Source organism: Macaca fascicularis, chromosome 7, assembly GCF_037993035.2.
Source record: "Macaca fascicularis isolate 582-1 chromosome 7, T2T-MFA8v1.1".
In the NCBI taxonomy this organism is placed as follows: domain Eukaryota; kingdom Metazoa; phylum Chordata; class Mammalia; order Primates; family Cercopithecidae; genus Macaca; species Macaca fascicularis.
Genome location: NC_088381.1, coordinates 140,621,433 through 140,648,343, shown reverse-complemented (window position 1 = coordinate 140,648,343; position 26,911 = coordinate 140,621,433). Strand labels below are relative to the sequence as shown.

At 40.5% G+C, this 26,911-nt stretch overlaps 1 protein-coding gene across 4 annotated transcripts in view; it reads left to right on the top strand.

The window, feature by feature from the left end:
- Positions 1-26,911, top strand: part of DPF3 (double PHD fingers 3) — a 286,943-nt gene that overhangs the window by 117,731 nt on the left and 142,301 nt on the right. For all 4 annotated transcript variants that reach the window (XR_006699607.3, XR_010588540.2, XM_045396660.3 and 1 more), the window contains exons 2-3: positions 5,148-5,308; positions 23,469-23,576. Coding sequence is in view for 2 of the 4 variants with exons in the window: in XM_045396660.3 (XP_045252595.1) it covers positions 5,148-5,308; positions 23,469-23,576 (269 nt within the window). In the remaining 2 variants the exon portion in view is untranslated. The remainder of the gene's footprint in view (positions 1-5,147; positions 5,309-23,468; positions 23,577-26,911) is intronic.

Sequence of the window (26,911 nt, the reverse complement as noted above, 5' to 3'; positions counted from 1 at the left end):
CTAGGTGTCTGGCTGGACCTGAGAGTGATCTGAGAAATCGGAGCAAGCAGGTGTGGTCTTGAGAGCAGGAGGTTGGAGGAAGAGGAGCAGAGGGTCTTAGAGGGGGTGTGATTGATAGGCTCTGAAAAATCACATTTGGAGGCTGGTTGGCAGTCACTTTGGAGAAGTCTCATGTTTCCCATTCTGAGTCTTCTTTGGCTCTCTGGAATCCATCTCCACAGATAGGCTAAAGGAGGGTTGCTGGAAATCTCATGTAAAAACTCTCAGCTCTCAGAGCTGGGATGGCTTCTCACTTCAGATGCGATCACAGAGGGACCTCCATCCCTCATAAAGACCCCTAGAACTAGGCAACCAGCACTGCTGCAACCAGAATGCTGTCTGGGGGGCCTGGGGAGCCCAGCAATTTGCTCCCCTTGCTTTTCCTATTTCTGATTGCAGCCTTGAGGAGCCTGAAGTCAGTTGTTGATAAGAACATCATTCTACCCTGCCTTGTGCCAGCTTCCTCCAGCTGAAGACATCGATCATCCCTTGGGGATCCAGCCCCCCTCCATTTGGTGCATGCAGGTGATGGCGGGGACTGTCCCATGTGTGATCCAACCTAGGGTACACTGGTCATCACTCCACAGATGAGTCATTTGCTACCAGCCTTTCCTTGCTCCATCTGACCCCTTCAACTTTAATGTAAATGTCACTCCTGGGATCCTATCATTGTGGGATTTTTTTTTGGTAGAAATACCATGTTGGAAAGGACATTTGTCCTCTACTGTTTAAATTGCTTTCTACGGGTTAGGGAGAACTAGCCATTGATTTTCTTCTAGAGAGCATAGCAAGCCCTGTGAAGATTTTGGCTAGTTAACTTTTGGAGAAGTGCTTCTTGAATTTATCAGGGAGGCTGAAGTGTCTTTTCTCCTCTTATATCTTGAAAAAGGCTTTAAATTTTGGTTCCGAATCTCTGCCAACACCTGGTCTGTTTGAAAGGACTTCCCTGGAGATGATGGTAGAGGGGCTGTTGAATGTCATGTTTTTGCAGCTTCGATCTTTAATACAGTTGTCCCAGTCCACAGAAAGTCTTTCCTGTTTACGTAAGAGAAGTATCATTCACACAAAGATTACATTTAGAAATATACATTTTCCCCCAGCATGCTTGTTACTAATAACATTGCATGTTATGAAAGTGGAAAGTATTTAAGATGAAATTAATTTTCGCCCAGCGTGCCACTTTGTTTGACATTCTCGATCCAGTTGGTGTGGAGCACCAATGTTGGCCTACCTCACTTTGCATTTTTAGCAAGTTCAATTTATTGTTCTTCTTGTCTGGATTGACGCTGTTGGAAGTGAGTTACTAGCATATTAGGACAAGTCCAATTTGGAATCCTACTGTGTAGATTTCTTTTGTATTGGTTTCCAGAAGTTTATTTTGAAAATGATCATCTCCAGTAGATGAGTTTTGCTATACAATTTTTCATTTTCATTTTTTGGGGGGCCTGATTTTATGGGTTCTCTTTTCAGCAGAACTTCTGGGGTTGGGATAATTAACATTTTTTTTTTTTGGCAGTCTGTCAGAAGGTCCTGGGAAAACAGATTGCTGCTCTCACCTTGGACACCTCTCCGTCAAATGTTCTTGTCAGTTCTCATCGATGTGGTGTGGCTGCTTGCTGTTTCATGGGTGGGGGCTGGAGCATCCAGGACACCCTGAGCAACCTGGGTCATCTTGTCTGGGCCAAGCTGCCTGTGAAAGTTCTGTTCCACTGAGCTACATCGCCATAGCAGAAGGAAGCATTTAAGCTGGTGTGACACAAATACTTTGTAAAAAGTGGTTCTTTATTTTTGATCAATCTTGTGATCCTTGTTACCAGCTTTGATTACATCAGCTTATGTGCCATTCAGTTTTATAGCATTTTAATGGGCTTTCATATCCCCTCCCCAATTCATTTCCAGCCGAATGACTATTACAATTCGATTGCAGTTTGGTTTTGCAACTGCCAGGACGCTTTCTGAGCATATGATGCCTTCCTTGTGAATGTGAAGATGTTCAGAGGTGAAAAAGGAGCAAAGGGTTTTTTGTTTTGTTGTTTGTTTTTTTTGGATGCTTGTCAACAAGTAATTTCCAAATGATGCCTCAGAAGCTTCCAGGGTTGTGTTTTCCCAAGTAAGGTATTTGTTTTAAGCTCTTTGTTAGAGCTTAACCAATGACTGACCTGTTGGCTTTTTAAAGAGTATAGAAAAGTACATTTAAAACTTTGCTTTCTAACAAATGGTGATGAGAATGTGGGGTAGTTGGGACCCTTGTACACTGTTGGTAGAAATGTAAAATGGTATAGCTACCATGAAAAACAGTATGGTGGTTCCTCAAAAAATGAAAAGTAGAACTACCATAGGACTCAGCAATTCTACTTCTACTCCTGGGTATATACGTAAAAGAATTGAAAGCAGTTTTTTTTTTTTTTTTTAAGACAGTCTCACCCATTGCCCAGGCTGGAGTGCAGTGGCACAATCCCAACTCACTGCAACCTCTTCTGAGTTCAAGAGATTCTCCTGCCTCAGCCTCTTGAGTAGCTGGGATTATAGGCATCCGCCACCACGCCCGGCTAATTTTTGTATTTTTATTTATTTATTTATTTTTTTTGAGACAGAGTCTCGCTCTGTAGCCCAGGCTGGAGTGCAGTGGCCGGATCTCAGCTCACTGCAAGCTCCGCCTCCCGGGTTTACGCCATTCTCCTGCCTCAGCCTCCCGAGTAGCTAGGACTACAGGCACCCGCCACCTCGCCCGGCTAGTTTTTTTTTTTTTTTGTATTTCTTAGTAGAGACGGGGTTTCACCGTGTTAGCCAGGATGGTCTCGATCTCCTGACCTCATGATCCGCCCGTCTCGGCCTCCCAAAGTGCTGGGATTACAGGCTTGAGCCACCGCGCCCGGCCAAATTTTTGTATTTTTAGTAGAGACGGAGCGTCGCCATATTGGCCAGGCTGGTCTCGAACTCCTGACCTCAGGCGGCGATCCACCTGCCTGGCATCCCAAAGTGCTGGGATTACAGGCATGAGCCACCGTGCCCAGCCTGAAATCAGGGTTTTGAAAAGATATTTGTACACTCATGTTCATAGAAGCAATATTCATAATAGCTAAAATGTGGAAGCACCCAGATGTCTATTGACAGATGAATGGATAAGCAAAATGTGGTATATGCATACAGTGGAATATTATTCTGACTTAAAAAGGAAGGAAATTCTGACGTATGCTGTAACATAAGTTAACCTTGAGGATATTATGCTAAGTCAAAGAAGCCAGTCACAAAAAGACAAATACTGTATGACTCCACTTTTCTGAAGTACTTGGAGTAGTCAGAATCATAGAGATAGAAAGCAGAACGGTAGTTTCTGGAGGTGGGGGCAGAGGGGGAATGGGGAGTTATTGTTTAATGGGTACAGAGTTTCAGTTTTGCAAGATGAAAAGAGTTCTGGGAATGGCTGGTAGTGGTGGTCGTACAACAGTATGCGTGTGCTTAGTGCCACTGAACTGTACACTAAAACTGTACACTTAAGATGCGAAATTTTACGTTATGTGTATTTTACCACAATTAAGAAATTGAGGCCAGGCGTGGTGGCTCACTCCTGTAATCCCAGCACTTTGGGAGGCTGAGACGGGTGGATTTCCTGAGGTCAGGTGTTTGAGACCAGCCTGGCCAACATAGTGAAACCCTGTCTCTACTAAAAATACAAAAAGTTAGCCGGGCGTGGTGGCGGGCGCCTATAATCCCAGCTACTCAGGAGGCTGAGGCAGGAAAATCGCTTGAACCCAGGAGGCGGAGATTGCAGTGAGCTGAGATCGCACCATTGCACTCCAGCCTAGGCGACGGAGTGAGACTGCATCTCAAAACAACCAACCAACCAACCAAAACCACCCCCCCCCCACAAAACCAAAAAAAAAAAAAAAAAAAAATCCCCAATTTTGCTTTCTTTATTCCTCTAAATACTTTGGTTAAGAAATATTATTTTTAGAGACTTTCCCTCTAATTTTGACTTTCTGAAATCCACATAGAACCAAAACAAAAAGACATCATAATGTTGCTTCAGAATAAACTCTTGATTCTTCCTTTTGCCCCTGTGACCTCTGTGGCTCCTTCCCTTCCTATTTCTTCTTCCCATACTCCACTCCTTTGCGCCCACTGCCCCCGACCCCAGTAAGAGGCTTGAATTTACCCGGCATAGGTTATGTTATTACATTTGTATTTCTTTGAGACATTTATTAGCCTGTGCCTATGTTTTATTTGGTAAGTATTTGATCTCATTGATTATTTTAGTGCTTTGCATTTGATCAATTATATCAATGCTCTATTTTTGGTCTTTGAAAAGGACACTATCTTAAAATTAGTAGCATCACCACATGTCCAAAAATACCAAAGAGTCAGGAACGTAAAACCTACTGTGCTTAATCAGATTCTCAGTCCAGCAAACCAGAAAGGTCTTTCTATTTGTTTTTTAAACTCCTTGAGTTGAATTATTTTGAATTCAAAATTGTTGAATTCTGTTTGCTTTCTATCAGAAAGTTATTTTTCTTTAAGTAATACGGTTTTAAAAGATTGGTGCCTGTTCCTCTACACCTCCTTCTTCCTGCAATATCCCTACTTTTATAGAATGTTTTTTTCTGTCCTAGTTTTTGTTTATATGGAGTGTGTCTCTTCTGTTGTAATGGAAAACTGGGTATCTTTGCTGGTGATTTGGGTTCACCTAGAGTGCCTTTGCTGGTGACTTCTGAGAATAAAATGTAGCTAATATGAGTGAGGAGGTTCTAGAAGTGTGATGGCCTCTAGATTCCATGCAGAGGTTGTTCCAGAGCTACCTCCCTTCTGGAGTGGGACCTCATGCTTTCTAGAACATGGACAGCTCTCTCTTACTGGTGACTCATCCTTGGAAGCCCATGCTCTTTGTTAGAGGAGTTTCTAAGTTGCCTGGTGGATTTGGGATAGAAAATAAAATCTGGTCAAGACCTGACACTGAGTTGCATTCTGCTCGTTGGCAAGGCTCTTGGTGCTCTTTGTGTTGGTCTTCATAATTGGGAGGTCTTCAGTCTTCCCAGGGAGGTGTGTTTGTTTCCCTCTGGGTGTGTTTCAGTCTTTCCTGGCCTCACCCTTTCACTCTCTGACTCTGGCAGGCTCGGGGACCAGTTCTACAAGGAAGCCATTGAGCACTGCCGGAGTTACAACTCACGGCTGTGTGCAGAGCGCAGCGTGCGTCTTCCCTTCCTGGACTCACAGACTGGGGTGGCCCAGAACAACTGCTACATCTGGATGGAGAAGAGGCACCGAGGCCCAGGTGAGCCACGCCACTCCTGGGACATGCGCACGTGCAGGCTCCCAGTCTGGAGGGAGGAGGACCAGAGCTTGTCTGGGAATCCAGGCAGCCTGGGTGGGATCGGAGTGGGGCAAGCTGCACATGGGCCTCTGAGATCCCTTAAAGCAACTCAGTTACTTTATGGCTCCTGGCAGGTGTTCTGAGGAGTGTGACAATGATGATGTGGGGCATTGAAGCCATGTGGCAGGGGTGGGGTGGAGTGGGGAGTGAAAGAGCTAAAGGTGTTTCTCCCAAAGAAGGCAAGACTGAGGACATGACAGCAATCTTCATCTTTTACCTTTACGTGTTGGTTACAAGCCAGAAATCTGCCATTCGATCTTGGTGTGAGGCTTAGCTTTGTCACCAAACTTCTGTCCTTCAGGTTCCTCATCTGTAAAATGTGAATAATAATAGTACTTACCACATAAGATTTTGTCTGAATTAAATGAGACTATTCATAAAAACTCATAGTATGAGTTTAGCACATAGTAAGTATGTACTTCCAAAATGCTGGGTGCTATTATTATTATTGTTATTATTTTTTTGAGATGGAGTCTCGCTGTGTTGCCCAGGCTGGAGTGCTGTGGTGCGATCTCGGCTCACTGCAACCTCCGCCTCCCGGGTTCAAGTGATTCTTATGCCTCAGCCTCCTGAGTAGCTGGGATTACAGGCCCATGCCCTCACACCTGGCTAATTTTTGTATTTTTAGTAGAGATGGGGTTTCACCATGTTGGTCAGGCTGGTCTTAAACTTCTGATCTCACGTTCTGCCCACCTGGGCCTCCCAAAGTGCTGGGATTACAGGTGTGAGCCACCGCACCTGGCCTATTATTATTGATGTTACTGTTATTACTACAGCTGCAATGACACTAGTCTTCTAGGCTGCAAAGAACAGAATAAAGACCTTTTTATTAGGGAGACAGCTATAGGAATGTGATTTTTCTGGCTCTGTCTGGATATATTTTTAAAAATGTTTCATTTGGAAAAATTTCACCTTCATATAAAATTGAAGACAATAGTAAAACACATCCCCATGTAGCCCTGCTTCAACAATGGTCAACTCATGGTCAGTCGCGTTTCATCTGTACGCACTCCTTACTTTCCTCCCTGACCTCAGATTATTTTGAAGCAAATACGTAAAAGCACGTGATTTCATCTGTAAATATTTTGTTATATATCTCTAAATGGTAAAGAACTTAAACAAACAAACTCACAATCACTATCAGAGCTCAAAGAATTAGCAATAAGACTTTAATATCATCAAATATTTGGCCAACATTCATTTTTTCCCCCTGTAGTTTAAATCAGGATGCAAATGGGAGCCCTACATTGCAATTGACTGATGTGTCTTTTAACATCTCTGGGTTTCTCTCTGTCTCTGTCTCTGACTCTGTCTTTCCTCCTTGCATGTTACTTGTTGAAGACACTGGGTTGCTTACACTGTAGGATTTCCCAGAAGGATTTGGTGCTTGCGTTCCCATGGTGTTATTCCTGTGAATTGGTAGTTAGGTCTAGAGATTTATTCAGGTTCCATTTTTTTTTGGTAAGAACAACTCCTAAGTGGTAGTGTGTACTTTCATCAGGAGGCTCATACAGTCTGGTTACCTCCTTTACTGACGTTAGCAGCCCTTCATGATAATTGCCTAGATTCTTTATCCCATTAAGGGTTGCAAAAAGTTAATATTCAATCCAGGACTATCATTATATCTTCATTTGTTAGCTCTACAACTTCTATAAAGAAAAACATTCCCTCATTAAAATTTTAGTTATTGTGAGATACCGTTCACATATGAAAGGCAGGATAAATGACTTTTTCCCCCTCTATTTACCAGTTTTCAAAATAATGAGTTGGTTCCCTAGCATTCTCCAAAGACAATCAATATAATAATAATTATTTTTTTGAGTACCACCAGGAACTCACAGATTTAAACATATTTGATGTATTTTAATCCAGTGTAGTTATTATTCTTATGAGGCTTATATTGCCTCATCTTTGGCCAGTCTGGTCAGTGCTGGTGTTTTTTTTTTTTTTTTTTTGAGATGGAGTCTTGCTTGGTAGGCAGGCTGCGGTGGCATGATCTTGGCTCACAGCAACCTCTGCCTTCCGGGTTCAAACAATTCTCCTGCCTCAGCCTCCTGAGTAGCTGGGATTACAGGCGCGCACCACCATGCCCAGCTAATTTTTGTATTTTTAGTAGAGATGGGGTTTCACCATGTTGGCCAGGATGGTCTCGATCTCTTGACCTTGTGATCCACCTGCCTCGGCCTCCCAAAGTGCTGGGATTACAGGCATGAGCCACTGTGCCCGGCCCAGTGCTGGTATTTTGAAACAACCCCAGTAGTTTCCGATAGCCTTCTTGCCACCCGAATAGTAGGATGAAATATTTCAGGCTCATCCTTTACACTTCCTGCTCTCCAGGCCTGAAATCAGCTACCTCTTGAAGAAATCCTGGCTCCTTTCTGTAGGAAATGTTACTTAGAGACCGCAGTCTAGTGCTGTTCATTGCTCCTGGCTTGGTCATTGTTTCTAGGCCTTATCAGTGACTAGTACTAAGAAATATGATTTTTTTTTTCTTTTTAAGAGAAAATACATTGTGAAATTGTGTTGATACATCCCATTCAATTCAGTTTTAAACAGTTTTTAAGTATCTTAATTCTGTATCTACTTTCTCTACCAAAAAAATCCTAGAAATGATATTGATGTAACTTATTTGCTTTATTTTACACACACACACACACACACACACACACAGACACACACACACAGTATCAGAATAACAATATGACTATTAACAATAAGATTACTGAAAAAGGTTTAAGATATTTTCTTTTTTTTTGCAATTCTTTTTGTCCTTAGGGTATATTCCATTAAATATGTGCAGCCAAATTACTCTCCTTTAAGGTCACTTGAAATAGTTCCTCTGTGTGGTTGTGCCACTAACTCAATACACAGTTGGATTTATTTGTTTCATTTTGCTTTCACTTATCAGGGATTGCTTTTTGAGTGGGGAAGGGGATTCATATAATTTCTTCTTTATTAAATCAACTTTTCATCTTGAAATAATTAATAATTGTAATTGTGACTATATTTGCAATTTGCAGTTGCAAATATAATACAGAGAGATCTCCTATCTTCTTCACCCAATTTCCTCCAAGATAAATACATCTTACAATATCAAACCCAAAAAACTGACATTGTGTAGCTCTCTGCCATTTTATCACACATGTAGATTTGTGTAATCACCTCTACAATCAAGATACAAAACTATTCTATTACAACCCAACACTCTCATTACTTAAATCCTTTTACCCTCCTCAGTTTATAATATAGTTGTCTTAAATATTTCCTTTACATACATTGAAAACCATACCAGTGTTATAAATTTTGCTTCAACCATCAAACATAATTTAGAAAACATAAGAGAAGCATTTATTGTATTTACTCATATTTTTACTCCTTCATTGTTTTTCTTCCTTACTGACATTCCAAGATTCCTTCTTTTAGCATTTCCTTTCTGATGTAGTACTTTTTTAGGCCATTCTTTTAGAGTAAATCTGATGGTGATAACTTCTTAGTTTTCCTTCACTGGAGAATGTCTTGATTTTGCCATCATTCCTGGAGGATATTTTTGCTGGATATAAAATTCTGAGTTGACAGTCCTTTTATTTTAGCAGTTGAAAAAGGTTTTGCCACTTCTTTCTGATGGTTAGTGATGAGAAATCTGCTGTCATTTAAATTAAAAATTTTTTTTCCCTTATAAGTAAGGTGTCATTTCTCATTGTTTTCAAGTTTTTTCTTTGTTTTTAGTTTCAGAAATGTGATTTTGATGCGTTTTGGCATAGATTTCTTTCGGTTTATTCTGTTTGAGTTTACTCAGCTTCTTGAACCTGTGGGTCTCTGGTTTTTTTTGTGCCAAATTTGGGAATTTTTCAGCCATTATTTCTTTGAATACCTCTTCAGTTCCACCGTCTTTCCTCTCTCCTTCTTGGACTTCAACAACACAGATGTTAGATCTTTTGTTATAGTCCCAGAAGTCCCTGAGGTTGTGTTTATTTATTTTTAAAATTCTTCTCTCTGTTGCTTAGCTTGGGTGATTTCTGTAGTTTTCTCTTCAGGTTCACTGCTTCTTTATTCTGTCCTCTGCCTTCTGCTGTTAAGACAATCCATTGAGAGCTTTTTAATTTTTTGTTACAAAGTTTTTTGGTTTTCAAATTTCTACTTGATTCTTCATATTTTCTATTTCTTTGCTGAATGTGTTTTATGTGTTCAAAATTGCTTGTTGAAACACTTTTAATAATGGCTGTTTTAAGATCCTTGCCAGATAATTCTAACATTTTTGTTATTTTGTTGTTGGTATCTGTGTCTTTTCTTTTTTGAAATTTTCCTGGTTCTTCATAAGATAAGTGGCTTTGACTGAATCTTGGACATTTTGGTCGTTATGTTATGAGACTCTGGATATTATTTAAATCTTCTATATTAGCAGGTCTCCTTTCAAGCTATGCTAGTAGGGGAGGCAAGGCTCCCCTAATTACTATCAGATGGGTGTGGAAATCCAGCTTCTCTACTTGGCTTCTGTTGACAACCTAGTATGACATCCTCTTTAACAAGGTGAATAATACCTTTTTGTTGCTGGGTGGAGGTGGGAGTTCAGGCTCCCCACTAGGCCTCCACTGGTATTATCCTATTTGGGAGGAGGAGGGCCTCTACTCATACTACAAGTCTCCAGCTCTTTCCTTAGCCTTCTCTGACACCAACCCAGCAAAGCTATTGGGATGCCTGCTTATGTTGCTAGGCTGCTCCTTTCCTGGTTCTCTGGCTAGAGAGAGCAGGATTTTCTTGAGGCTTTTATTGGTCTTCATTTGTTGGTGTTTCTGGGTTATCAGCTTTTCCAGAATCCAGTCCAGGATATATGAGGCATAAAGGATACCCAAGATTGGGCCAGACACAATGGCTCATGCCTGTAATTCCAGCACTTTGGGAGGCCAAAAGAGGAGGATTGCTTGAGCCCAGGAGTTTGAAACTAGCCTGAGCAACATAGTGAGACCATGTCTCTATAAAAATTTAAAACTTATCCAGGTATGGTGGTGTGTGCCTGTAGTCCCAACTACTTGGGAGGCTGAGGTGGGAGGATTGCTTGAGCCCAGGAGTTTGAGGGTGCAGTGAGCCAGGATTGCGCCATTGCACTCCAACCCAGGCTACAGAGTGAGACTTTGTCTCAATAAATAGCTAGCTAGCTAGCTAGTTAGACAGCTAGATAGATAGGTGGATAGATAAAAGAATACCCAGGGAGCTCACCACCCACCCTGTTGTTTCTCAGGTCCCAAAGTCCCAAGCTGGTCTGACTGGTTCTCTTCATCTTTCAGTTATTTCTTATGTCTGTCCTATGAATAATGTCCAGGATATTTAGTTGTACTTAGTGGGAGGAATATAAAAAAGTCTATCTATTTCATCTTTCCAGAAGCAGAAGTCCCCGAGATTGCCTTGTTATTAAAAAAGTTTAACAGCTTTATTGAAGTATAATTACATACAATAAATTGCACATACTTAATGTGTCCAGCTTGATAAGTTTTGACATGTATTCACCTGTGGAACCATTACCACAATCAAGATAATGAACATGGATATCCAAGAGCGTATGAGTCATGGATTTCTCTGTGTCTAGAAATCTATCCTTCCTGTGCTTCTCTGTGCCTCTACCCTTCTTTACTCCCTCCCCAGAGGAAGCCACTGATTTGCTTTCTATACTGGAACCACACACTGTGTACTCCCTTTTTTAGGGACAAGGGCGTGTCTGGCTTCTTTCACTTAGCATAATTACTAATTAATACTATATCAATAATTCCTTTTTATGCTGAGTAGTAGTTCATTGCATGGCTGTATCACAGTTAATTTATCCATTAATCTGTTGATGGACATTTGGATTTGTTTGCAGTATTTGACTACTATAAATAAAGCCACTATGAACATTTGTGTACAAGTCTTTGAACGGACATATGTTTTCCTTTCTCCTCATGAGGTTAGCTACCTAGGAGTAGAACAACTAGATCATAAGAGAGATACATGTTTAACTTTTAAAGAAACTGCCAAGCTGTTTTCCAAAGTGGTTGTACCATTTTACATTCACTCCAGCAATATATGAGAGTTCCAATTCCTTCATATCCTTGCCAACACTTGGTGTGGTCAGTCTGAAAAATTTTTTAGCCATTCTAATAGATATATAGTAATATTTCATTGCAGTTTTAACTTGCATTCCCCTCGTTAATAATGATTTTGAGCATCTTTACATGTGCTTACTTGCCATCTGTAAGGGAAAATAGACTGTTTTCTTCTCTATACTTTTACTCAGTATTTCTGTGAGCAGATGTGTGGATGTCTTTTCCCCTACGCCAAGCAATTCTCCAATTCCCTGCAGACACCAACTAGGTGTTCCATAATTTAAGTCAACTTTGACACTATCTACTGTGAGATATCGTCAGATTCCACAGACTAAGGGCTCAGCCCTCAGCACTGACTCAACTTCATATGCCAGTTTCAAGTTCAGGTTGTCAGCTGTGCTTCTGACCAATGGGCTATAAATGGAGGTTTCCATGACTGCCCCTCATGTTTGATCATTTGCTAGAACTCAGGGAAACAGTTTACATACTAGACTGCCAATTTATTACAAAGGACATGTATCTGAAACAGCCAAGTGGAAGAGGTACACAGGGCAAGGTAAGGGGAAAGGGACATGAAGCTTCCATGCCTTCTCCAGGTGAGCCACCCTCCCAGCACCCCCACATGTTCACCAACCCAAAGCTCTCTGATTCTAGTCCATTTGGATTTTCATGGAAGCTTCATTATGTAGGAATGGTTGATTAAATCATTGGCCATTAGTGATTAGCTCAACACTAGTGCCTCTTTTCTTCCTGGAGGTCAGTGGTGGGAAGTTAGAGTTGGGGCTAAAAGGTACAGCCTGCTAATCTTGTGGTTGGCTCCTCTGTTAATAATCCCCTATCCTGAGGCTATCCAGCAGGTCCCAGCCAGGGTCATCTCATTAGCATATAAAAAGACACATCACTTGGAGATGCCAGGGATTTTAGGAACTGTATGCCAGGAAGTGGGGATTAAGACCAAAATATATATTTCTCATTATATCACAATATTACACCATCCATGTATGTTCTTTGGTAAAGTTCAAATCTTTTGTCCATTTTAAAATTGAGCTATTTGCTTATTACTGAATTTTGATTGTTCTTTATGTATTCTAGATACAATAAGTTTATCAGACATATGCTTTGCAAATTTTTTTTACAATCCGTGTTTTGTATTTTCATTAACTTAGCAATCTCATTCAAAGAGCAGAAGTTTTCAATTTTGGTGAAATCCAATTTATCAATTTATTCTTTCATGAATTGTGCTTTTGATGTTATATCTAAGAAATTACTACCTAATGCAAGGTTGGGGTTTCTCTTATTTTTTTTCCTAAAATTTTATAATTTTAGGTTTCCCTTTTAGGTCTATTCATTTTGAGTTAATTTTGTATATGGTACAAAGTTTATTTTGTTGCAGATGGATATTCAATTGTTTCGACATAGTTTGTTGAAAAGACTAGTCTTTCTCCACTTAATTGCCTTGTCAAAAATTAGATGTTCACATATATGTGTGTCTATTACTGGACTCTCAGTTCTGTTTTATTGACCTATTTGTCTGTCTTTACACTCTTACCACACTGTCTTGATTATTATAGTTTTATAATGCTTGAAATCAGGTGGTGTTAGCCCTCTAAATCTGTTCTTGTTTTTCTTAGTTATTTTGATTATTCTAGGTCCTTTACACTTCTATATGGATTTTATAATCAGTCTGTCAATTTCTACAAAAAACTGGCTAGGAGTTTGGTTGGGATTGTGTTGCATCTATAGATCCACTTGGGGAAAATTGACAATTTTCAGTATTGAATCTTACAACCCATGAATGTGGCATATCTCTCAATTTATTAATATCTTCTTTAATTTTTCTCATCAGTGATTTTTAATTTTCAGTGTATAGATCTTTCACATTTTTGTCAGATTTATCTCTAAGTACTTAATTTTTTTGATACTATTGTAAATACATTTTTATAAATTTTAATTTCTGATGTTTGCTAATATACAGAAATACAACTGATTTCGTATATTCTTCCTATATCCTTCAACCTTGCTAAACTCATTAGTTCTAATAGCTTTCTAGAGATTCTGTAGAATTTTCTATATAGTTGATTATCTGTTAGTTTGCTAATAGATAATCTGAATAGTAAATAAAGAAAACTTACTTCTTTCTTTTAATATGGATAACTTTTGCTTATTTTATTTGTCTCTTGCACTGGTTAGACTCTCCAATATAATGTTAGGTAAAAGTGGTGAGATTGGACACCCTTATGTTGTTCCTGATCTTAAGGAGAAAGCATTTATTTAATTTTTTGTTACTAAGTATGACATTAGGTGTAGATTTTTTTGTAGCTATTCTTTATCAGATTGAGGATGCTCCCTTCTATTTGTAGTTTGAGAGTTTTTTTTAAGTCACAAATGGATGTTTGATTTTGTCATCTGATTTTCTGTGTCTATTGAGATGATCATGTGGTTTTTCTTTTGTTCATGGAAGCTTCATTATGTAGGAATGGTTGATTAAATTTAATATCTTAAATTTACATTTAACATAATGAGTTACATTGATTGATTTCTGAATGTTAAACCAACATTACATTCCTAGGATAAACCCCACTTTGTTATACTATTTTATCTTTTGAATGTATTGTTAGATTCATGTCGCTCAAGTTTTATTAGAGTTTTTGCATCTATGTTTATGAGAGATATTGGTCTATAGTTTTCTTGTAATGTCTGTCTGGTTTGGGTGTCAGGGTGATGCTGGTCTCATATAATGAGTTGGGAAGTATTTCTTCCTTTTTAGTTTTCTGAAACTTTATATAGAATTGGTATTATTTCTTCCATAAATATTTTATAGCATTTACCAGTGAATCCATTTGGATCTGGCAATTTCCTTGCAGTAATGTTTTTAATTGTAAATTTAATTTCTTTTATAGATATAGGGCTATTTAGGTTATCTATTTCATCTTAAGTAAGCTTTGTTAGTGTGTGATTTTGTTTATTTTATCTACTTTCTCCTAATTGGTTGCACAAAGTTGTTCAAATATTGCTGCATTACCCTTTTAATATATGTAGAATCTGTGGTGACATATTATTTTACTCATTATATTGGTATTTGAATGTTATTTTTTACCTCATCATTCTGACTAGGGGTTTATCAATCTTATTGATCTTTTCAAATAAATAGCTCTTGGTAGAATTGATTTTCTCAATTGTTTTTTCTGCTCTAAATATTATATTTCCTTCTATTTACTTTGGATTTAATTTGCTCTTCTGTTTCTTCTTCTAATTTTTTAATATTTGTGGGTATAGAGTAGGTGTATCTGTTTCTTAAGGTGTAAAAAGGTCATTGATTTGAAATATTTCTTCTTTTCTACTACATCATTTTCTGATATAATTTCCCCATAAATACTATGTTAGCCTCATTTAAAAAATTTTGATTTTGGGTTTTTATTTTCATTCAGTTCAAAATATTTTCCTGTTTGGTTTCTTCTTTTACTCATGGATTATTTAGAACTGTATTGTTTAGTTTCCAAACACTTGGGACATTTCCAAAGATGTGCCCATTACTTATTTCCAAGTTAATTCCAAATGGTCAGAGAATGATTTTTATGGTTTGAATTCCTTTAAATTTATTGCAACTTGTTTTATGGCACCAAATATGGTCTACCTTGGTGAATATTCTGTTTGCTCAGGAAAAGAATTGTGTTTTGCTGTTGTTGTTTGGAATGTTCTATAAATATCGATTAGGTTAAATTGGTTGGTAGTGTTGTTTAAATCTTCTACGTCCTTACTTGTTTTCTATTTATTCTATGAATTATTGAGAGTGGGGTATTGAAACTTATGATGATAATTGTGGGTTTGCTTATTTCTCCTTACAATTCTATTACATTTTGTTTCATGTATGTTGAAGCTTTGTTATTAGGTACATAAACATTTAGTATTGTTATGTCCTCTTAATAAATTGATTCCTTTATCACTATAAAATAATCCTGTTAATCTCTATTAATATTATTTTCTCTGAAATCTCCTTTGTCTAATTCAAATGTAGCCACTCCAGCTCTCTTTTGATTAATATTAACATGAAATATCTTTTTCCATTATTTTACTTCTTGCCTATTTGCATCTTTATATTAAAAGTAGTTTTTTAATAGGCAGCATATAGTTGTGTTATGCTTTTTACATGTAATCTGACAATATTTTTAAATTAGGGGTATTTAGAAAATTTACATTTAATGTGATTATGTTTTCTCTCTTTTTTGTTGGTTTATTAACTATAACTTGTTAATTTAATGATTGCTTAGTGTTTATAGTGTACATCTTTAATTATAGTTAACCTTCAAATTATATTATTCTACTTCATGAATAGTATAAGGAGTCTACCATAGTACTGTGATAAACAGAATAAGGCCCTTGCCCCACCCCAGACATCCACATTTTAATTACTGAAATCTGTGCCTATGTTACCTTACGTGGCAAAAGGGACTTTGAAGACAGGATTAAGAATTTTGAGATGGTAAGATAATCTTGGATTATCCAGGTGGGCCTAATGTAATCACAAGGGTTCTTATAAAAAGAAAACAGAGTTCAGGAGGAGTTCAGAGTCAGACTGGATGTGATGATGGAAGCAGAAGTCAAAGTGACACAATAGAGGAACAGGCCATGCACCAAAGAATGTAGGTGGCCTCTAGAAGCTATTATAGAAAAGGCCAGGTAACAGATTGTCTCCTAGAGTCTCTAGAAGGAATGTAATTCTGCTGACACCTTGGTTTTAGTCCACTGAGACTGATTTTGGCTTTCTGACCTCCAGAATTGTAAGATAACAAATTTGTGGTGCTTCAAAGCTCTAAGTTTGGGGTAATTTGTTACAGCAATAGGAAATTACTACAAGTATACTTTTTTTTTTTTTTTTTTTTTTTTTTAAACAGAGTCTTGCTCTGTCGCCCAGGCTGGAGTGCAGTGGTGTGATCTTGGCTCACTGCAAACTCCACCTCCCGGGTTCATGCCATTCTCCTCCCTCAGCCTCCCAAGTAGCTTTGTGCAATTGTTGTTATACATTTTATTTTTTATGTATAGTATAAACCACATACTACATTTTCAGTGTGTATTTATTTATTTATTTATTTTTAGACTGAGTTTCACTCTTGTTGCCCAGGCTGGAATGCAATGGTGCCATCTCGGCTCACTGCAACCTCTGCCTCCTGGGTTCAAGCGATTCTCCTGCCTCAGCCTCCCAAGTAGCTGGGATTATAGGCATGTGCCACCATGCATAGCTAATTTTGGTAATTTTAGTAGAGATGGGGTTTCTCCATGTTAGTCAGGCTGTCCTCGAACTCCCAACCTCAGGTGATCTGCCCACCTTGGCCTCCCAAAGTGCTGGGATTACAGGTGTGAGTCACCGCGCCTGGCTGTCATTGTATTTTTTAAAATAGTCAATCATCTTTTAATGAGTTTAAAATAGTAAGAAAAACATCTTGTATAATTATTCATGTACTAAACCATTTCTGATGCTGTTCATTCTTTTGTGTAGATCCACATTTAGGTCTGGTATTACTTTCCTTCTGCCTGAAGGACTTCTTTTTAACATTTCTTAGAGTATGGGTTTGTTGATGAATTATTTCAGCTTTTGTATATCTGAAACTATCTTTAGTTTGCCTTAGTTCTTGAAAGATATTTTAGCTGGATATAGAACTCTAGTTTGACAAGTTTTTTTTTTTTTTTTTCTTTCAGTATTGTAGGGATGTTGAACCACCCTTTTCTTGCTTGCATTGCAAAGATAAGGATGTTCCTGTATATGTAACATGTCTCCTTTCTCTGGTTGCTTTTAATATTTTCTCTTTATCACTATTTTTGAGCAGTTTTGATTATGATATGCTTTGCTATAGTTTTCTTAATGTTTCTTATACCTAGTTTTATTGAGCTTCTTAGATCTATGGGTTTGCAGTTTTCATCAAACTACAGAAATTTCCAGCCCTTATTTCTTTTTTAATTCTTCCTTCCTTCCTTCCGTTTCTCCAATCTCTCTCTCTCTCTCTCTCTCTCTCTTTCTCTCTCTCTCTCTCTCTCTCTCTCTCTCGGAGACAGGATCTTACTATGTTGCCCAGCCTACTCTCAAACTCCCGGGCTTAGGCCATCCTCCCACCTTGGCCTCCCAAAGTGTTGGGATTAAAGGCATGAGCCACTGCACCCGGCCTCTAGCCATTATTTCTACAAGTATTTTTTCTTCACTGTCTTCAATTACACATATATTAGGCTGTTTGAAGTTGCCCCATACCTCATTTATGCCATTATTCTTTTTTTGTTTTCTCTTTTTTCCTGTGGGTTTCATTTTGGAATAGTTTCTATTGCTGTGTTTTTAAGTTTACCAGTCTTTTCTTCTGCAATGTCTAATCTGACATGAACTCCATCTGATAATTTTTTTGTCTTGCACATTATAGTTTTCATTTCTAGAAGTTAAATTTGAGTCTTAAAAATACATATATCTCCCAAATTTTTACTAAACTTGAACACATAGCATACAAATAATAACTGTTCTAATGTTCTCGCTACTAATTCTAATATCAGTTTCAGTTCTGGGTTGGTTTCAATTGATTGATTTTTCTCCTTATTATAAGTCATATTTTCCAGCTTCTTTACATGCCTTGTAATTTTGGGTTGGGTGCCTCACATTGTGAATTTTACCTTGCTGAATGCTGTAGATATATTTTATTCCTAGAAATGTTCTTGAACATTGTTTTGGGACATATTTAAGTTATTTGGAAACAGTTTGATGTTTTCTTGTCTTGCTTTTAAGATTTGTTAGGTGGAGGTGGAGCAGTACTTAGTCTAGAGCTGCAAAGTATTGCCTATTAGTAGGCAAGGTCTTTCTACTGTACTCTACCCAGTACCCCATGAGTCATATGGTTTTCCATATTGGCTGGTGGAAACAGACTATTTTCGCCCCCTTGTGCACACCAAGCGCTGTTACCTCTAATCTTTTTGGGTAGTTCTTTCTGCAGTCCTGCCTAGTTTCCTCACAAGCATACATGGATCAATGCTAACCTGAATACTTGAAGGGGACCCTCTGTGGATCTCCACGTTCTTTGTGCAACTCTCTTTTGTCGACCCTTCTGTTGCTTGGGTTCTAGTCACTGTGGTCTCCTCAGACTCTTGGTATTTTCTCTTCAACTCAAGCGTGGGGACTCTGTAGGGCTCCACCTGTATTCCTCCTCCTTATGTTCCAGTCTGGAGACTCTCTTAAGGCTGTAAGCTTGGGCAATCACAGGGCTTATCTTGCTTGTTTTCAGTGTCTCAGGAATCGCTGTCCTTCAATGCCTGATGTTCATTGTCTTCAAAACTGTTGTTGATTTCTTTCTTCCTCTCTTTTGGTTTTAGGTGGGAGCTAAATCTGGTCTTTATACTCCATCTTAGTCAGAAATAGATATGCTTTTTATTTTAATTTAATTTTACTTTATAATTGTGTAAAATATTTGCATGGTTCTAATGGTATATTATGAGAAAGTCTAGCGTATCTTCACTTTTACCCTGTTTCTTCTTCCTATAGGCAATTCCTCTTCTTCCTTCTCTTTTTCTTCTTGCTATTATTATTTTATTTTTGTTCTCTCTAGGTAATTTTTTTTTTTTTAGCTTTTCTCTTATACTCCCTTAAAAAAACATACAAACACACCACACATATATATTTGTCTGAATATGTGTGTATCCTCATTTGTTAAATAAATGATAGTGTGTTATATACATAACAGCCATCCTTTATTATCCACTGGGAATTGGTTCTAGGACCCCAGAAGGTACCAAAATCTGTGGGTGCTCAAGTCCCTTATATAAAATGGCATAGGCATATTTGCATATAACCTACACACATTCTCCCATATTCCTTAAATCATTTTTAGATTACTTATAATACCTAATACAATGTAAATGCTATGTAAATAGTTGTTATACTGTATTTTTTAAAAAATGTATTTTAAATTGTTGTATTGTCATTTTCTATTTGGAAACTTTGATCCTGTTACCTGGTTCTGAGCAGGGGTAGTCACTACCTCTTTCCTACAACTCTTGTTCCTCTTTAGTTCCTCGTCTTCTTGGTTAGCTCCCCTTCAAACCCAAGCAGATATATGGGATGCAGGATTGGGATGTAGCTGTTTGCTGTTGGAACAGAGGGTGGACAAATTGGTATAACTTACAGGAAGATAGATTTTGATTCAAAATAAGGTCATGGTGAATCTCTTTATCACAGTAAGAGTTGGCCGACAGTGGGACACTCTGTCCCGTGACGTAATAAATTCTTCATTGAAGGGAAGTTTCAGGGGCAGCTGCGGGTCCACCTCTCTGAGATCCTGCAGGGAGAGGGCCTTTCCCTGGGAGGGCTTGAACTGCAGTTCAGCTCTGGATGGGGAAAGATGAAACTACTTCAGTTTTTTTCTTCCCCATTTCAATTGCTGTTCCTATCCCATATCATCCTCCCTCTTTCCCTCCCTCCCTCCCTCCTTCCCTCCCTCCCTCCCTCCCTTCTTTCCTTCCTTCCTTCCTTCCTTCCGTCCGTCCGTCCGTCCTTCCTTCCTTCCTTCTTTCTTTCTTTCTCTCTTTCTCTCTTTCTCTCTTTCTCTCTTTCTTTCTTCTTGACAGAATCTTGCTCTGTCATGTAGGCTGGAGTGCAGTGGGTTCAACCCTCCTGGGTTCAAGCAGTTCTCCTGCCTCAGCCTCCCAAGTAGCTGAGATTACAGGCATGCACCACCACACCGGCTAATTTTTGTATTTTTGGTAGAGGTGAGGTTTCACCATGTTGGCCAGACTGGTCTTGAACTCCTGGGCATAAGTGATCTGCCAGCCTTGGCTTCCCAAAAGTGCTGGGATTACAGACATCAGCCACTGTACCCGGCCACTCTTCCCTCTCTTTTCTCTCCCATTTCATCTTCTAAATTTTGCATAGCTCATGCTTTGTCTGTGAGAGATGCCCAGAACCCTCAGGATCCACCTGCTGAACTTGTGCAGTGTACGTTACCAGCTATATTCATCTGCTGACCATAAAGGCATCAAGCCTTTCATTGCCAGATGTTTCCATGGAGCCAGTTCTCTCAGCAAGTGTGTGAGTTTCTGATTGTGTGTGTGTCTGTGTGCATCACGTTTGTGCTTACACATGGGCATGAGTGTTGTAGCTGGAGTTGCAGCTCAAAATAACAGAAAAGGAGTTTGCTCAGTGGGGTATGTGAAGTGATGGGTAGCAGTGGCCTTGGTTACCAGGGAAGACTGGTTTCCCCTCTTGTCTTCGGCCACTTGTTTCCCCTCCTTCATATCCCCTCCCCAGCCCTGGGCTCACTCCCCAAGGTTAATTTTCCTCACAGCAGCTGTGACTCCATCCTCCTTCCCCACCTCCATCTGCCACACATGCACACACACGAACACATATGCACACACACACACACGCTTTGAGTTATGTGCCTCCTGTTCTAATGAGATAAACAACATAAGTCTCATGGGGCCCTGCTCTTCCCTCTGTAAGTGGAACTCCAGCACTGAACGTGTTGTTCCTATAAAGGAACCCTGGTGTCTGTCAGCCTGGTGAGGAGGGCAAGGAAGGGGCCAAGGAGCCCCAGGGGAGCTCTTGGGACCATTTGCTTGTTGTGATGAGGTGGATTCAAAGCAGACATGAAACAGAAGGCTGTTTCTACCCTCATGGCTAAAGAATCAAGTGGCAGCTTGGTGGATGGGGCGGGGGTCCGTCCTGTTGCATGGGTGTGGAGTCCAAGACTAGGTCAGCTAACTTGTGACAGTTAAAAACTGACATCTGTCATCTTTATGGATATAGAGAGCTTTCTCTTGAATATAAGTGAATCCCCATGACAGCCCCTAGGAGGTAGGTATTAATGTTATTAATGCCCTTGTCGTACAGCTGAGGCAATAGGCTCAGAAAGGTGTTAGGATGTTTCCCAGGACTCACGTGCTTTTCCTTTGCACTGCAGAGCGTCTCCGATCCAGCAGAGAAAGAATGAAACAAAAACAGCCCCTTCTTCTGGAGATTCGAACTAGCTGCTAAAATGAATTCTCCCAGAAGAATGGGCCTAAAGCTCCAAGCAGAGTGGCCTGGGGCTTCTCTGGTACCGCTGACCGTCAAGCACAGTGACTGCTGTCTCAGGGAGGGTGTAGGACCTGGTCAAGTGTGGACACTTTTGCACTCTTGCCATGTAGACCTTTAGGGGGCTGCTGGTGGGGCCAGCTCGCTCTTACTTACCTGTGTTTGATTGGGTTGGAAGCACCATGAAGCGGCCTCTGGGCTACGAAGGAAACCTAAGGCCCAGAGACGGCCGTGGGAGGAGAGGGGGTGCAGGGAGCTCTGACCTCAGGCCTGAGCCTTCACTTCTGGAGTCCCTCTTGGGTGGTTTGGATCTGGGTGGATGAGTCCCCTGGAGCCAGGAACAGCAGGGCCAATGGTCATTCGATTCTGACATTTCTGAGTGCAGGTCAGCTCTGGATTCTAAGAACCAAGGGCTGGGGAGCTCAGAATCTCCAGCTTGCTTGCAATCTTGCAACCTGTGGAGCAGCTGTGTGATTACACATAAAGAGACCTGAATATTTTCGTTCCTTTAATGCTGGGATAATTGACTCTGTCTTAGACCCATCCCGATAAATGGGTAGAGTTGACTGGTAAAAATGAAAATGAATGAATGAGTATATAGCAATGAAAGTTACATAGATTTTCTCTGCAAAGGTGAAGAATGAAGCCAGTTTCCCTTCTTAACTTTTAAGGGCCCTGAAATGGAAGACAGCAGATGGAAATCAGGTGCTGATGTTTCCTGAGCCCATGGTCCTAGGTGTGTGCAGTGACACTTTTGTGGTAGGCCGCCTGCATCCAGCAGCTGTCATGTGCCACATTTACCTGCAGAAGACAGAGTTGTGACTTTAAAGGGAAGCTGCAACATATTCGTTCATTAATTCAATGAGTATTTAGTTTGGTTCCGCTCTGTGTCGGGCACAGTTCTGATTCTGGGATTTCTGACAAGAACAAGACAGAAAAGTCCTTGTCCTCATTAGGCTTTTCTTCCTATTGGGGGTTGGTTGGCTTGCTGGTTTATTATGGGGATTATTAGACACTCTCTTCAAGACTGCGAATCACCTAGCCAGTCTGAAAATTACCTAGCCAGTCTCAAATACCTGCCTTTTCACCCCTCAGCCTCCTCCCCACCCCATTTCCCTGGGAATAGTCTGTGGCCTAGCATGGAGAAGCCCCTGTTCCTCCAAGGCCTGTGGCTGCCACCGGAGCCACAGAGTTGTTGTCTGGTGAGCAGGAAGGCTCCTCATGGTGCTTGGCATGCAGCATGGTGTCAAAGGCCACACACACACACGGTGTGGCATGTGAGCCCAGCCCCTGGCCTCCTGCCTGTTTTTTTTTTTTGTAAGGCCAGGCACATAGGCTGGGATATAGAGGTATGCGGGCTCTGCAGGTCATGTGGCCTGGTCACCACAGTGGGCTTATGTTCTCATGGGGGCTACACAAGGCTCCATTTGCCTGCAGTGAGCTGCCAGCAGCCGGAGGTGGGAGATGCCTCTGAGTAGATCTAGTGTTTTTGGTTCTGTCTCTTTGCGATGCTTCTCAATCCAGGCTGTCCATACGGTAGGCCAACTGACTACTGCTCCATTTTGAAGGAAACCTGCTTAACCTGGATCCGGATGGAGGGGCGGTGGATAGAGATCCACTGCTTTGGAGACACTGCAAAGGTCCCTCTTGTCTGAAGGTCCAGTTGGTGATCTCTCCAGGCAGGAGAGCAGAATTGGTTTTGGTGAAGGCAATGGCTCTTGTTGGCATGTGCTTGCTGAACAGCATGGTGGAGCTGACAGAGCCAGGGTCCTGGGGTCAGATGACCTAGATTCAGCCTTGCCACTGCCAGCAGTCAGCTTTGTGATGTTGACAAGTCACTTCTCTCTGGGCTTCAGCTCCCTCTCCTTGTGAATGACAGGGTTAGTTAGGGTCGTTTCCAAGGCCCCTTCCAGCCTGGAGCCTTTAATCTTTACATTGTCTCTGTCCACAGGCCTTGCCCCGGGCCAACTGTATACATACCCTGCCCGCTGCTGGCGCAAGAAGAGACGATTGCACCCACCTGAAGATCCAAAGCTGCGGCTGCTGGAGATAAAACCTGGTCAGTGCGCTCTGGAGCTTGGTTGGGTCCGTGATGGGAAAGGTGGGAGGACTGGGCTGGGCCCAGGACAAGGTTGGTTTACTCCTTTGTCCATAGAGCTAAGTTTTCCGGGAGAGGGAACACGCCCACATTGTGCTCAAGGGTGCACCTCTGTGCCTGCTGAGTAGAAACATGACCACGCGTACACCCGAGCTTTTCTCCCCTCTGGGTGTCTCGTGCCTTCCCTTTGCCACCCCAGGGGAGGAAAGCAAGCAAGCAGGAGCAGCATGGGACCAGTTCCAGGATGACTTTCCCGACAGAACTGAAGGCTGTGCAGCTCTTTCGGGTCATGTGATACCTTTCTTGTGGCCTCAAGTAAAGAAATCTTGGCTCAGTTTGTATATTTCTGAGGAGAAGAGAGTACACTGTGGACCCTCTACCCCTTACCCTGTATGAGCTTTGGAGCATCTTACACAAAAAGGGGTCAGTTCACTAAAAATTGCACTTACCTTGGATGCGGATGGAAGAGTTTCAGTTTAAAATTTACCCGAGTGACGCAGATTGCTCTGTGGCCACACAGAAGGAATTGGTGGGGTTATGTTTATACTGATCTAATATATATACATTATTGAGACGGAGTCTAGCTTTGTTGCCCAGGCTGGAGTGCAGTTGTGCGATCTCCGCTCACTGCAACCTCCGCCTCCCGAGTTCAAGTGATTCTCCTGCCTCAGCCTCCCAAGTAGCTGGGATTACAAGTGTGCACCACCACTCCCAGCTAATTTTTGTGTTTTTAGTAGAGACAGTGTTTCACCATGTTGGCCAGGCCGGTCTTGAACTCTTGGCCTCACGCGATCCACCTACCTTGGCCTCCCAAATTGTTGGGATTATAGGCATGAGCCACCGTGCCTGGCCTATGCTAATCTAATATCACACTTCTGACTATGTGGCTGTCTTCAGACCTGTGTCTGTGTTGCAGCAAGTCAAGTGATTACCCTAGGCCCTTAGCTTTAAAGCCATCTTTGTTTTTGAGGGTGCCAGGCTGGGATATGACTCAGGGTGGTAGGGACAGTGCTGTTCAGTGGTGCAAATAGAGTTGACATACTTCCTCCCACTGTCACCAAAGCATTGCAGACTGTCAAGGCTGGCTGCCTGGCAATGGTACCTCACTCCTTCCTTTCAACACTGGTCCCTTAAGCTGACTTTGCTCTGCAAAAGCTCTACCTACAGTTCCAGGGTTACGACTGCTTTGATTGTTCACTTCAATTCACTTGAGTAGAAGTTTTATTTGTTTATTTTATTTGTTAGGGGTGAGTGGGCTCCAGATTCTTCAATATGCTCTCTCCCAGGTCTCTAGGGTCCTTATACCAATTTACAGACCCTTGCAAATACTCCAGGGTGATGACCGAGTTTGTCCCAACCCCCGCCTTGTTGCAGGTTGTAGGAGATCATCAGGGTCTCCTAGACCAGCACGATGCAATAGAAATATAATGCAAGCCACATGTGTCGTTTTACTTTGTCTACTAGTTACATTAAAAAAAGGAAAAAGAAACAGGGAAATGAATTTCAATCATATATTCCATTTAACTCAACATATCAAAAACATCATTTCAGCATGTCATCAATATAAAAATTATGAGATCGTTTATGATCTTTTTTGGTACTCTTTTTGAATTCCGTTGTGTATTTTACACATCCCCACATCTCTTTTTGGACTAGCCACAGTTCAAGCACTCAGTAGACACATGTGACTAGTGGTGACCGTATTGATCGGTGTGGTTCTAGACCTACATTCAAAGTGCGGTTCTGACCAGCAGTGGCAGCATCACCTGGGGCTTGTCAGACGTGCAGAAGCATGGTCCTCGCTCCCGACCTGCTGCATTTTATCATGATCTCCTGGAGTGCATCCCCAGAATGCATGATGAAGTGTGAGAAATGCTGGTCTCGAAGACTTATAGGTAGCTAGACTACAAGTCACCCTGGCATGACCATAAGCACGAAAAAAGTCTTACGTAATTTTTAAATTAAAAACTTTTAAAATTTATTTGACTTTGAGTAGGTAATACAGTTACATGTACAGTTTTTATTTTATTTTATGTTTTTATTTTTGTTTAGAGGATAGGGTCACACTCTGTTGCCCAGTCTGGTGTGCAGTGGCTCCAAAGAGCTCACTATAGCCTCCAACTCCTGAGCTCAAGCGCTCCTTCCACCTTAGCCTCCTCAGTATGTGGGGACTACAAGTGCATGCCACCATGTCTGGCTAATTTTGTCTTTTCTGTAGAGACAAGGTCTCACTCTGCTACTCAGGCTAGTCTTAAACTCCTGGCTTCAGATAATCCTCCTGCCTCGGTCTCCCAGAATGCTAAGATTACAGGCAGGAGCTACTGTGCCTGGCAGTTACATATTTTGACATTCAAAAGATAAAAGGATATACTGTATCATGAAAAATAAGACCCAGTCTCTCCAAAGGTAATCAATAGTAGCAGTGTTTTTTTTTTTAGATTCCTTCAAGAGATAATTCATGCATGCACCGGGAATTAAATCTATCTAGCTTTCCCTCCTCTTTTTACACAGCACAACCACTTTGGGTTTTGCACTTTTCAATTAAAAATGTGTCTTAGATATTGTCCACAGCAAAATGTAAAGAGTTTCTTCATTTCTTTTCTGTAATTACATAATATTCCATTGTATGAATGTACCACAATTTGTTTAACTGGCTGTTCTCAATTTTTGTTTCTAAATTTTCCAATTTAACCAGTGATGCAATGAATATTTTGCGTGTATATGAGGATGTCTCACATGTAAGTTGTCAATTTAAAGGGTTTTATTATAAGTGCTTGACACGTTTTAAATTATTAGTCTTTATTCTTAACATTTCTGTAAAAGTCTTGGTTAAGAACAATTTTTATCAGACTAATTAGGTCTCCTTTTATAGAAGCAAAGACGTTTAGTACTACACAATACCTTAGATATCACTAACTCCGATTCCTTATTTTATTAGAGTCTAGACAGTTTAATAAACTTGTTCAAAGTCACACAGCAATTTGTGTGGGTCCAGCAGAAAATCTAGGTTGCCTGATTTCACTGTTCAATGCTTTTTCTGCTTCCTCATACTATTGATAGGTATACTAACTTAAACTTTAGCAAGGCTTCTTCTCTTAAAAACTTTATTTTATGATTATAAAACTAATATATAAATTATTAAAATAACCAAGAGATAGTTGAAATTCCTTTAGTCATAAACATTGGAAGTTCAAGTCAAGCAATTTTAAGCAGAAAAAGGGAAGTTGGCTCATGTACCAGTAAATCCCCAGGTTTGTCTTGCTTCAGGCATAGCTGCATCCAGGTGCTCAAACATA